Source organism: Coregonus lavaretus (assembly GCF_964263955.1).
Source record: "Coregonus lavaretus genome assembly, chromosome: 12".
Taxonomy (NCBI): Eukaryota; Metazoa; Chordata; class Actinopteri; order Salmoniformes; family Salmonidae; genus Coregonus; species Coregonus lavaretus.
The window spans coordinates 25,818,975-25,831,880 of NC_139999.1; the positions used below are offsets into that span (position 1 = coordinate 25,818,975).

Genomic DNA, 12,906 nt, shown 5'->3' on the forward strand with positions numbered 1-12,906 from the left:
ACGAGGGCATTGCGTTCATCCACCACTGGCCTGCTGGCTCCCCTACCTCTGCTGAAGCACAGTTCCCGCTCAGCCCAGTCAAAACTGTTCGCTGCTCTGGCACCCCAATGGTGGAACAAGCTCCCTCACGACGCCAGGACAGCGGAGTCACTCACCACCTTCCGGAGACATTTGAAACCCCACCTCTTTAAGGAATACCTGGGATAGGATAAAGTAATCCTTCTAACCCCCCCTTACCCCACCCCACCCAAAAAAATAAAATAATTGTAAAGTGGTTATCCCACTGGCTATAAGGTGAATGCACCAATTTGTAAGTCGCTCTGGATAAGAGCGTCTGCTAAATGACGTAAATGTAAAAATGTAATGTCTCTGACCTCCTCCCTATAGGCTGTCTCATCATTGTTGGTGATCAGGCCTACCACTGTTGTGTCGTCGGCAAACTTAAGGATGATGTTGGAGTCGTGCTTGGCCATGCAATCATGGGTGAACAGGGAGTACAGGAGGGGACTGAGAACGCACCCCTGAGGGGCCCCCGTGTTGAGGATCAGCGTGGCAGATGTGTTGTTACCTACCCTTACCACCTGGGGGCGACCTGTCAGGAAGTCCAGGATCCAGTTGCAGAGGGAGGCGTTTAGTCCCAGGGTCCTTAGCTTAGTGATGAGCTTTGAGGGCACTATGGTGTTGAATGCTGAGCTGTAGTCAATGAGTCGCATTCTCACGTAGGTGTTCCTTTGGTCCAGGTGGGAAAGGGCAGTGTGGAGTGCAATAGAGATTGCATCATCTGTGGAACTGTTGGGGCGGTATGCAAATTGGAGTGGGTCTAGGGTTTCTGGGATAATGGTGTTGATGTGAGCCATGACCAGCCTTTCAAAGCACTTCATGGCTACAGACGTGAGTGCTATGGGTCGGTAGTCATTTAGGTAGGTTCTCTTAGTGTTTTTGGGTACAGGGACTATGGTGGTCTGCTTGAAACATATTGGTATTACAGACTCAGTCAGGGACAGGTTGAAAATGTCAGTGAAGACACTTGCCAGTTGATCAGCGCATGCTCAGAATCCGTTTGGCCCTGTTTAAAGGTTTTACTCACATCGGCTACGGAGAGCGTGATCACACAGTCGTCCGGAATAGCTGATGCTCTCATGCATGCTTCAGTGTTGCTTGCCTCGAAGCGAGCATAGAAGTAAGGCTTGTCTGGTAGGCTTGTGTCGCTGGGCAGCTCGCGGCTGTGCTTCCCTTTGTAGACCGTAATAGTTTGCAAGCGTCCGGGTTAGAGTCCCGCTCCTTGAAAGCGGCAGCTCTACCCTTTTAGCTCAGTGCGGATGTTGCCTGTAATCCATTGCTTCTGGTTGGGGTATGTACGTACGGTCACTGTGGGGACGACGTTATCAATGCACTTATTGATGAAGCCAGTGACTGATGTGGTGTACTCCTCAATAACGCAAAAAAACACAATAGCACAATTAGTTAGGAGCCCGTAAAACGGCAGCCATCTCCTCCGGCGCCATTATATCATTCAGAGGAGCACAAAGGAGCTCCGCTTAGACATGGGAAAGCTGCACGATATCAGTGCCTGCATCTCTGTTACTTCACTTGAAATATGCAACACTATGCATTTATAAACCAACATGTGTATGACACGAAGCCAAACGTAGCTGTGCTGAGCTGTGTGGTGGGCTTAATGTTACAGTCTGTACCTCTACCCAGTCAAAGATCTGCTCATCACTGGCCATGTCCTCCAGCAAGAGTCTCTCCAGCTGCTGGTTGAGCACCTCTGGGGACAGTTCCGTCGCAGAGAGGGCTGCCTCAGGACTGGAGCAGTCCGCCATAGTGAACTGGAGCTTCTGACAGGAGGAGGACATGGAGAAGAGGGGAGACAGAGAGGAGAGAAGGGTTAGGTTGCTGTAAAACTGTTTCTGTTGGGATGCCTCCATGCCGTAATACATGGTGTCTATCTCACTAACCTGCTGTGAGATGAAATCCAGGACGTCCTCTTCCTCCGGCAGGAAGTCACTCCAGCTGAGGCCTGACTTTCTCCACAAGGTGCCTACTTTCCTATGGCTCTGTGTAGGAGACAGACAGGACAACATGTCAGAACCCTGGCTTCCAATAGTTAATGGGTTTGCTGGCTTGATATGCACTTGGTAACTCACTCGCACCGCGACAAAAGCCATGCAAAAATAACCGACAGCTATATTAACACAGTTCTCTGTGAGAAAGATGCTGTGTGAAATTCTCTCTGAGGTCAGAAGAGCTAAAGGGGTAAGACATTCTTTCAGAAATAATCAACTAGAGGAGTAAAGCCCACACAATGTAACTTACCATTTGTTTGCATAGTATGTGCAGTATTTCAGAAAATAAGATCCCAGCTCTTCCCACAGGAAGTAAAGGTTTGCTTAATTCACTGTGGACAAACAGAGAAAAGCATTAGATGTCTCCAGCGGTTCCATCCCGCCCAACTGTTTTCCTTCATATCACAGTTTACAGAAAGCCATAGCAGGGAATGGAGGTGTGAGAGCCAACATTAACACTCCATAATGAAAGAACTGCGATAGCAACAAGCAGCAATCCTTGACAGAGGGAACAAAATGGGGTACATTTTACTCATCCTGCAGACTATGTGAGATCTGAATAAATATGGGTTGCATGTGGACTGATCTGATCAGATAAGCTCTGTTGATGCAATAGTAAACCCCTCTTGATCTCCATAGCGTTACAGGGAGATAACAATACAATATTGTGGCGATGTAGAGTAGCAGGGTTACCTAAAGAGCTCTCTCATAGAGAAGCCCCCGTCTCTCAGCACAGGGCTAAGCAGCTCGGCCAGATACAGCCAGATATGGGGAATGTCAATGGCCATGTCGTCCGCCAGCTCAAGGGTGTCAGCAAACCTGAAGGAAACACAGATATTCTGATGAGACGGCCATTTTAGATACAGCACAGTTGTTAGACGACACAGCTTGAATGAGAGCAGACGGATATGTAGGCAGGCTGACCCTTTGAAGAACTGGGGCTTGGGCAGGGTGCCCTGCTGCACTAACTGGAAGAGGAGCTGGCCCATGTGGTCCCGTGTGATCTGACTGCGCTCCAGAGTGGACTCCACCCCCACACGCACAAACACGTGGAGCTGAGAGGACAGGTCAAGCTCGTTCACACACTGCACAGCCTCCTACAGAGAATACAAAACACACATCTTGGTGTTACAAACTTCCTGTAGAGAGTAAAATACAAAAGCATGCACACACAGTATAAAGAATTATAGCATTATTAAAGAGGACCTGACACAGATTAAGCACCATCAAATGTTATTACAATATGTTCATATACACCCTCGGGAAAATCCTTTTGTGACAAGCGAGCACATACATAGGTGAATATGTATGTATGTATGTATGTATGTATGTATGTATGTATGTATGTATGTATGTATGTATGTATGTATGTATGTATGTATGTATATATACAGTGGGGAAAAAAAGTATTTAGTCAGCCCCCAATTGTGCACGTTCTCCCACTTAAAAATATGAGAGAGGCCTGTAATTTTCATCATAGGTACACGTCAACTATGACAGACAAAATGAGAAAAAAAAATCCAGAAAATCACATTGTAGGATTTTTAATGAATGTATTTGCAAATTATGGTGGAAAATAAGTATTTGGTCAATAACAAAAGTTTCTCAATACTTTGTTATATACCCTTTGTTGGCAATGACACAGGTCAAACGTTTTCTGTAAGTCTTCACAAGGTTTTCACACACTGTTTCTGGTATTTTGGCCCATTCCTCCATGCAGATCTCCTCTGGAGCAGTGATGTTTTGGGGCTGTCGCTGGGCAACACGGACTTTCAACTCCCTCCAAAGATTTTCTATGGGGTTGAGATCTGGAGACTGGCTAGGCCACTCCAGGACCTTGAAATGCTTCTTACGAAGCCACTCCTTCGTTGCCCGGGTGGTGTGTTTGGGATCATTGTCATGCTGAAGGACCCAGCCACGTTTCATCTTCATTGCCCTTGCTGATGGAAGGAGGTTTTCACTCAAAATCTCACGATACATGGCCCCATTCATTCTTTCCTTTACACGGATCAGTCGTCCTGGTCCCTTTGCAGAAAAACAGCCCCAAAGCATGATGTTTCCACCCCCATGCTTCACAGTAGGTATGGTGTTCTTTGGATGCAACTCAGCATTCTTTGTCCTCCAAACACGACGAGTTGAGTTTTTACCAAAAAGTTCTATTTTGGTTTCATCTGACCATATGACATTCTCCCAATCCTCTTCTGGATCATCCAAATGCACTCTAGCAAACTTCAGACGGGCCTGGACATGTACTGGCTTAAGCAGGGGGACACGTCTTGCACTGCAGGATTTGAGTCCCTGGCGGCGTAGTGTGTTACTAATGGTAGGCTTTGTTACTTTGGTCCCAGCGCTCTGCAGGTCATTCACTAGGTCCCCCCGTGTGGTTCTTGGATTTTTGCTCACCGTTCTTGTGATAATTTTGACCCCACGGGGTGAGATCTTGCGTTGAGCCCCAGATCGAGTGAGATTATCAGTGGTCTTGTATGTCTTCCATTTCCTAATAATTGCTCCCACAGTTGATTTCTTCAAACCAATATGCTTACCTATTTCAGATTCAGTCTTCCCAGCCTGGTGCAGGTCTACAATTTTGTTTCTGGTGTCCTTTGACAGCTCTTTGGTCTTGGCCATAGTGGAGTTTGGAGTGTGACTGTTTGAGGTTGTGGACAGGTGTATTTTATACTGATAACAAGTTCAAACAGGTGCCATTAATACAGGTAACGAGTGGAGGACAGAGGAGCCTCTTAAAGAAGAAGTTACAGGTCTGTGAGAGCCAGAAATCTTGCTTGTTTGTAGGTGACCAAATACTTATTTTCCACCATCATTTGCAAATAAATTCATAAAAAATCCTACAATGTGATTTTCTGGATTTTATTTCCTCAATTTGTCTGTCATAGTTGACATGTACCTATGATGAAAATTACAGGCCTCTCTCATCTTTTTAAGTGGGAGAACTTGCACAATTGGTGGCTGACTAAATACTTTTTTTCCCCACTGTATATATATATATATATATATATATATACACATATACATACATACATACATATACATACATATATACATACATACACACACACACACACACACACATATATACAGTGGGGAAAAAAAGTATTTAGTCAGCCACCAATTGTGCAAGTTCTCCCACTTAAAAAGATGAGAGAGGCCTGTAATTTTCATCATAGGTACACGTCAACTATGACAGACAAATTGAGATTTTTTTTTCTCCAGAAAATCACATTGCAGGATTTTTTATGAATTTATTTGCAAATTATGGTGGAAAATAAGTATTTGGTCACCTACAAACAAGCAAGATTTCTGGCTCTCACAGACCTGTAACAACTTCTTTAAGAGGCTCCTCTGTCCTCCACTCGTTACCTGTATTAATGGCACCTGTTTGAACTTGTTATCAGTATAAAAGACACCTGTCCACAACCTCAAACAGTCACACTCCAAACTCCACTATGGCCAAGACCAAAGAGCTGTCAAAGGACACCAGAAACAAAATTGTAGACCTGCACCAGGTTGGGAAGACTGAATCTGCAATAGGTAAGCAGCTTGGTTTGAAGAAATCAACTGTGGGAGCAATTATTAGGAAATGGAAGACATACAAGACCACTGATAATCTCCCTCGATCTGGGGCTCCACGCAAGATCTCACCCCGTGGGGTCAAAATGATCACAAGAACGGTGAGCAAAAATCCCAGAACCACACGGGGGGACCTAGTGAATGACCTGCAGAGAGCTGGGACCAAAGTAACAAAGCCTACCATCAGTAACACACTACGCCGCCAGGGACTCAAATCCTGCAGTGCCAGACGTGTCCCCCTGCTTAAGCAAGTACATGTCCAGGCCCGTCTGAAGTTTGCTAGAGTGCATTTGGATGATCCAGAAGAGGATTGGGAGAATGTCATATGGTCAGATGAAACCAAAATAGAACTTTTTGGTAAAAACTCAACTCGTCGTGTTTGGAGGACAAAGAATGCTGAGCTGCATCCAAAGAACACCATACCTACTGTGAAGCATGGGGGTGGAAACATCATGCTTTGGGGCTGTTTTTCTGCAAAGGGACCAGGACGACTGATCCGTGTAAAGGAAAGAATGAATGGGGCCATGTATCGTGAGATTTTGAGTGAAAACCTCCTTCCATCAGCAAGGGCATTGAAGTTGAAACGTGGCTGGGTCTTTCAGCATGACAATGATCCCAAACACACCGCCCGGGCAACGAAGGAGTGGCTTCGTAAGAAGCATTTCAAGGTCCTGGAGTGGCCTAGCCAGTCTCCAGATCTCAACCCCATAGAAAATCTTTGGAGGGAGTTGAAAGTCCGTGTTGCCCAGCGACAGCCCCAAAACATCACTGCTCTAGAGGAGATCTGCATGGAGGAATGGGCCAAAATACCAGCAACAGTGTGTGAAAACCTTGTGAAGACTTACAGAAAACGTTTGACCTGTGTCATTGCCAACAAAGGGTATATAACAAAGTATTGAGAAACTTTTGTTATTGACCAAATACTTATTTTCCACCATAATTTGCAAATACATTCATGAAAAATCCTACAATGTGATTTTCTGGATTTTTTTCCTCATTTTGTCTGTCATAGTTGACGTGTACCTATGATGAAAATTACAGGCCTCTCTCATCTTTTTAAGTGGGAGAACTTGCACAATTGGTGGCTGACTAAATACTTTTTTTCCCCACTGTATGTATGTATGTATGTATATATATATGTATATATATATATATATATATATATATATATATATATATATATATATATATATATGTGTATATATATATATATATATATATATATATATATATATGTATATATATATATATATATGTATATATATATATGTATATATATATATGTATATATATATATATATATGTATATATATATATGTATATATATATATGTATATATATATATATATATGTATATATATATATATATATGTATATATATATATATATATGTATATATATATATATATATGTATATATGTATATATATATATATATGTATATATATATATATATATATATGTATATATATATGTATATATATATATATATATATATATATATATATATATATATATATATATATATATATATATATATATATATACATACACACACACACACCCACAATAATATATATACATACAGTGAGGGGAAAAAAGTATTTGATCCCCTGCTGATTTTGTACGTTTGCCCACTGACAAAGAAATGATCAGTCTATAATTTTAATGGTAGGTTTATTTGAACAGTGAGAGTAAGTTCTCTCACGTCACCCCGCTCGTCAGCACACTCCACTGGCTTCCAGTTGAAGCTCGCATCTGCTACAAGACCATGGTGCTTGCCTACGGAGCTGTGAGGGGAACGGCACCTCCTTACCTTCAGGCTCTGATCAGTCCCTACACCCAAACGAGGGCATTGCGTTCTTCCACCTCTGGCCTGCTGGTCCCCCTACCTCTGTGGAAGCACTGTTCCCGCTCAGCCCAGTTAAAACTGTTCGCTGCTCTGGCACCCCAATGGTGGAACAAGCTCCCTCACGACGCCAGGACAGCGGAGTCACTGACCACCTTCCGGAGACACTTGAAACCCTACCTCTTTAAGGAATACCTGGGATAGTATAAAAGTAATCCTTCTACCCCAACCCCCCCCCCAAAAAATATAAAATAAAATAAAAATAAATAACATAAAATAAAAAATAAATAAAAATAAACAACAATATATATATATAAAACAAATGAAAAAAATAATATATACTCTGAAAAATTAAAAAAATCGTTTATTTTATATATATATATATATATATATATATATATATATATATATATATATATATATATATATATATATATATATATATATATATATATATATATATATATATATAAAATATATATATATTTTTAATTGTAAAGCGGTTGTCCCACTGGCTATCATAAGGTGAATGCACCAATTTGTAAGTCGCTCTGGATAAGAGCGTCTGCTAAATGACGTAAATGTAAATGTGATAACAACAACAAAAATCAGAAAAAACGCATGTCAAAAATGTTATAAATTGATTTGCATTTTAATGAGGGAAATAATTATTTGACCCCCTCTCAATCAGAAAGATTTCTGGCTCCCAGGTGTCTTTTATATAGGTAACAAGCTGAGATTTGGAGCACTCCCTTTAAGAGTGTGCTCCTAATCTCAGCTCGTTACCTGTATAAAAGACACCTGTCCACAGAAGCAATCAATCAATCAGATTCCAAACTCTCCACCATGGCCAAGACCAAAGAGCTCTCCAAGGATGTCAGGGACAAGATTGTAGACCTACACAAGGCTGGAATGGGCTACAAGACCATCGCCAAGCAGCTTGGTGAGAAGGTGACAACAGTTGGTGCGATTATTTGCAAATGGAAGAAACACAAAAGAACTGTCAATCTCCCTCAGCCTGGGGCTCCATGCAAAATCTCACCTCGTGGAGTTGCAATGATCATGAGAACGGTGAGGAATCAGCCCAGAACTACACGGGAGGATCTTGTCAATGATCTCAAGGCAGCTGGGACCATAGTCACCAAGAAAACAATTGGTAACACACTACGCTGTGAAGGACTGAAATCCTGCAGCGCCTGCAAGATCCCCCTGCTCAAGAAAGCACATATAGAGGCCCGTCTGAAGTTTGCCAATGAACATCTGAATGATTCAGAGGAGAACTGGGTGAAAGTGTTGTGGTCAGATGAGACCAAAATGGAGTTCTTTGGCATCAACTCAACTCGCCGTGTTTGGAGGAGGAGGAATGCTGCCTATGACCCCAAGAACACCATACCCACGTCAAACATGGAGGTGGAAACATTATGATTTGGGGGTGTTTTTCTGCTAAGGGGACAGGACAACTTCACCGCATCAAAGGGACGATGGACAGGGCCATGTACCGTCAAATCTTGGGTGACAACCTCCTTCCCTCAGCCAAGGCATTGAAAATGGGTCGTGGATGGGTATTCCAGCATGACAATGACCGAAAACACACGGCCAAGGCAACAAAGGAGTGGCTCAAGAAGAAGCACATTAAGGTCCTGGAGTGGCCTAGCGAGTCTCCAGACCTTAATCCCATAGAAACTCTGTGGAGGGAGCTGAAGGTTTGAGTTGCCAAACGTCAGCCTCGAAACCTTAATGACTTGGAGAAGATCTGCAAAGAGGAGTGGGACAAAATCCCTCCTGAGATGTGTGCAAACCTGGTGGCCAACTACAAGAAACGTCTGACCTCTGATTGCCAACAAGGGTTTTGCCACCATGTACTAAGTCATGTTTTGCAGAGGGGTCAAATACTTATTTCCCTCATTAAAATGCAAATCAATTTATAACATTTTTGACATGGGTTTTTCTGGATTTTTTTGTCTCTCACTGTTCAAATAAACCTACCATTAAAATTATAGACTGATCATGTCTTTGTCAGTGGGCAAACGTACAAAATCAGCAGGGGATCAAATACTTTTTTCCCTCACTGTACATATACATGGGAAAGCAGCGGTGCGTTTGGGCAATTAATAGACAGTGCAGTAAATAAAAATGAATAAAAACTTGTCAGTCTTGTCCAGGTCCGGATTCTACACAGACCGGTGCACCATAACCAATCACAGCTAGAGTAGGCCTATTATGCAAAAAGGCCATGCCATACGGGCCATGCCATTCACTTTGCAATTGCTGTTGCACTGCACTGGACTGTGTTTACAGGCAGCAGAACAGCGCAATCATTGTTTAGAAAGCAGTAGCAAAAATCACAAAAGAAACCTGAATGGTTTTCTGCAAATATATACAGTTGTGGTCAAAAGTTTTGAGAATGACACAAGTATTGGTCTTCACAACGTTTGCTGCTTTAGTGTTTTTAGATATTTTTGTCAGATGTTACTATGGTATACTGAAGTATAATTACAAGCATTCCATAAGTGTCAAAGGCTTTTATTGACAATTACATTTAGTTTATGCAAAGAGTCAATATTTGCAGTGTTGACCCTTCTTTTTCAAGACCTCTGCAATCCACCCTGGCATGCTGTCATTTAACTTCTGGGCCACATCCTGACTGATGGCAGCCCATTCTTGCATAATCAATGCTTGGAGTTTGTCAGAATTTGTGGGTTTTTGTTTGTCCACCCGCCTCTTGAGGATTGACCACAAGTTCTCAATGGGATTAAGGTCTGAGGAGTTTCCTGGCCATGGACCCAAAATTTCGATGTTTTGTTCCCCGAGCCACTTAGTTATCACTTTTGCCTTATGGCAAGGTGCTCCATCATGCTGGAAAAGGCATTGTTCGTCACCAAACTGTTATTGGATGGTTGGGAGAAGTTGCTCTTTGAGGATGTGTTGGTACCATTCTTTATTCATGGCTGTGTTCTTAGGCAAAATTTTGAGTGAGCCCACTCCCTTGGCTGAGAAGCAACCCCACACATGAATGGTCTCAGGAAGCTTTTTTCCAGATGCCCCAAACATTTGGAAAGGGGATTCATCAGAGAAAATGACTTTACCCCAGTCCTCAGCAGTCCAATCCCTGTACCTTTTGCAGAATAGTCTGTCCCTGATGTTTTTCCTGGAGAGAAGTGGCTTCCTCTCTGCCCTTCTTGACACTAGGCCATCCTCCAAAAGTCTTCGCCTCACTGTGCGTGCAGATGCACTCACACCTGCCTGCTGCCATTCCTGAGCAAGTTCTGCGCTGGTGGTGCCCCGATCCCACAGCTGAATCAACTTTAGAAGAAGGTCCTGGCGCTTGCTGGACGTTCTTGGGCGCCCTGACGCCTTCTTTACAACAATTGAACCTCTCTCCTTGAAGTTCTTGATGATCCGATAAATGGTTGATTTAGGTGCAATCTTACTAGCAGCAATATCCTTGCCTGTGAAGCCCTTTTTGTGCAAAGCAATGATGACGGCACGCGTTTCCTTGCAGGTAACCATGTTTAACAGAAGAAGAACATTGGTTTCAAGCACCACCCTCCTTTTAAAGCTTCCAGTCTGTTATTCTAACTAAATCAGCATGACATAGTGATCTCCAGCCTTGTCCTCGTCAACGCTCTCACCTGTGTTAACGAGAGAATCACTGACATGATGTCAGCTGGTCCTTTTGTGGCAGGGCTGAAATGCAGTGGAAATGTTTTTGGGGGATTAAGTTCATTTTCATGGCAAAGAGGGACTTTGCAATTAAATGCAATTCATCTGATCACTCTTCATAACATTCTAGAGTATATGCAAACTGCCATCATAAAAACTGAGGCAGCAGACTTGGGGAAATTAATATGTGTGTCATTCTCAAAACATTTGACCACGACTGTACACTGAACAAAAATATAAACGCAACATGCAACAATTTCAAAGATTTTACTGAGTTACAGTTCATATAAGGAAATCTGTTAATTGAAATAAATTCATTAGGCCCTAATCTATGGATTTCACATGACTGGGAATAAAGATAAGCATCTCTTGGTCACAGAGAGAGCTTCCCCTTAAACAGTCAAGTGTTGCTTTAGCAGTATGCTTAGGGTCATTGTCCTGCTGGAAGGTGAACCTCCGTCCCAGTCTCAAATCTCCGGAAGACAAACAGGTTTCCCTCAAAGAATGTTCCTGTATTTAGCGCCATCCATCATTCATCCAGAAGTGTGAAAAACATCCCCACAGCATGATGCTGCCACCACCATGCTTCACTGTGGGGATGGTGTTCTCGGGTGATGAGAGGTGTTGGGTTTGCGCCAGACATAGCGTTTTCCTTGATGGCCAAAATGCTCAATTTTAGTCTCATCTGACCAGAATACCCTTTTCCATATGTTTGGGGAGTCTCCCACGTTTGCTTATTTTTTTCTTTAGCAATGGCTTTTTTCTGGCCACTCTTCCGTAAAGCCCAGCTCTGTGGAGTGTACGGCTTAAAGTGGTCCTATGGACAGTTACTCCAATCTCTGCTGTGGAGCTTTGCAGCTCCTTCAGGGTTAACTTTGGTCTCTTTGTTACCTCTCTGATTAATGCCCTCCTTGCCTGGTCCGTGAGTTTTGGTGGTTGGCCCTCTCTTGGCAGGTTTTGTGGTGCCATATTCTTTCAATTTTTTAATAATGGATTTAAATGGTGCTCCGTGGGATGTTCAAAGTTTCTGATATTTTTTTATAACCCAACCCTGATCTGTACTTTTCCACAACTTTGTCCCTGACCTGTTTGGAGAGCTCCTTGGTCTTCATGGTGCCGCTTGCTTGGTGGTGCCCCTTGCTTAGTGGTGTTGCAGACTCTGGGGCCTTTCAGAACAGGTGTATATATACTGAGATCATGTGACACTTAAATAAAGTCCACCTGTGTGCAATTAACTTATTATGTGACTTCTGAAGGTAATTGGTTGCACCAGATCTTATTTAGGGGCTTCATAGCAAAGGGGCTGAATACATATGCACGCACCACTTTTCCGTTATTTATTTTTTAGAATTTTCTGAAACAAGTTATTTGTTTCATTTCACTTCACTTTTTTACACTATTTACACTTACACTATTTTGTGTATATCCATTACATGAAATCCAAATAAAAATCCATTTAAATTACAGGTTGTAATGCAACAAAATAGGAAAAACGCCAAGGGGGATGAATACTTTTGCAAGGCACTGTAAATACCCCATATCAACAACACAAAATCCATGTGTACGTGTGTGTATAGTGCATATGTTTGTGTTGCATCACAGTCCCCGCTGTTCCATAACTACCCTGATAGGATGACTGATTACCTGAACCAGGTTGCAGGCACTGGTTACAGTTTGAAGCTTTTTCTTGAATGGGCAGCTTGATGAAAGCCAGTCAATATTTAAAATCACCCAGAAA

At 42.6% G+C, this 12,906-nt stretch overlaps 1 protein-coding gene across 7 annotated transcripts in view; it reads right to left on the bottom strand.

Moving 5' to 3' along the window:
• LOC311138490 (eukaryotic translation initiation factor 4 gamma 3-like) overlaps positions 1 to 12,906 on the bottom strand; it is an 83,209-nt gene that overhangs the window by 6,680 nt on the left and 63,623 nt on the right. For all 7 annotated transcript variants that reach the window (XM_084173189.1, XM_084173188.1, XM_084173186.1 and 4 more), the window contains exons 29-33: positions 2,994 to 3,166; positions 2,763 to 2,888; positions 2,320 to 2,401; positions 1,962 to 2,060; positions 1,695 to 1,841 (exon numbers count right to left, since the gene is read on the bottom strand). In XM_084173189.1, coding sequence (XP_084029315.1) covers positions 1,695 to 1,841; positions 1,962 to 2,060; positions 2,320 to 2,401; positions 2,763 to 2,888; positions 2,994 to 3,166 — 627 coding nt within the window. The remainder of the gene's footprint in view (positions 1 to 1,694; positions 1,842 to 1,961; positions 2,061 to 2,319; positions 2,402 to 2,762; positions 2,889 to 2,993; positions 3,167 to 12,906) is intronic.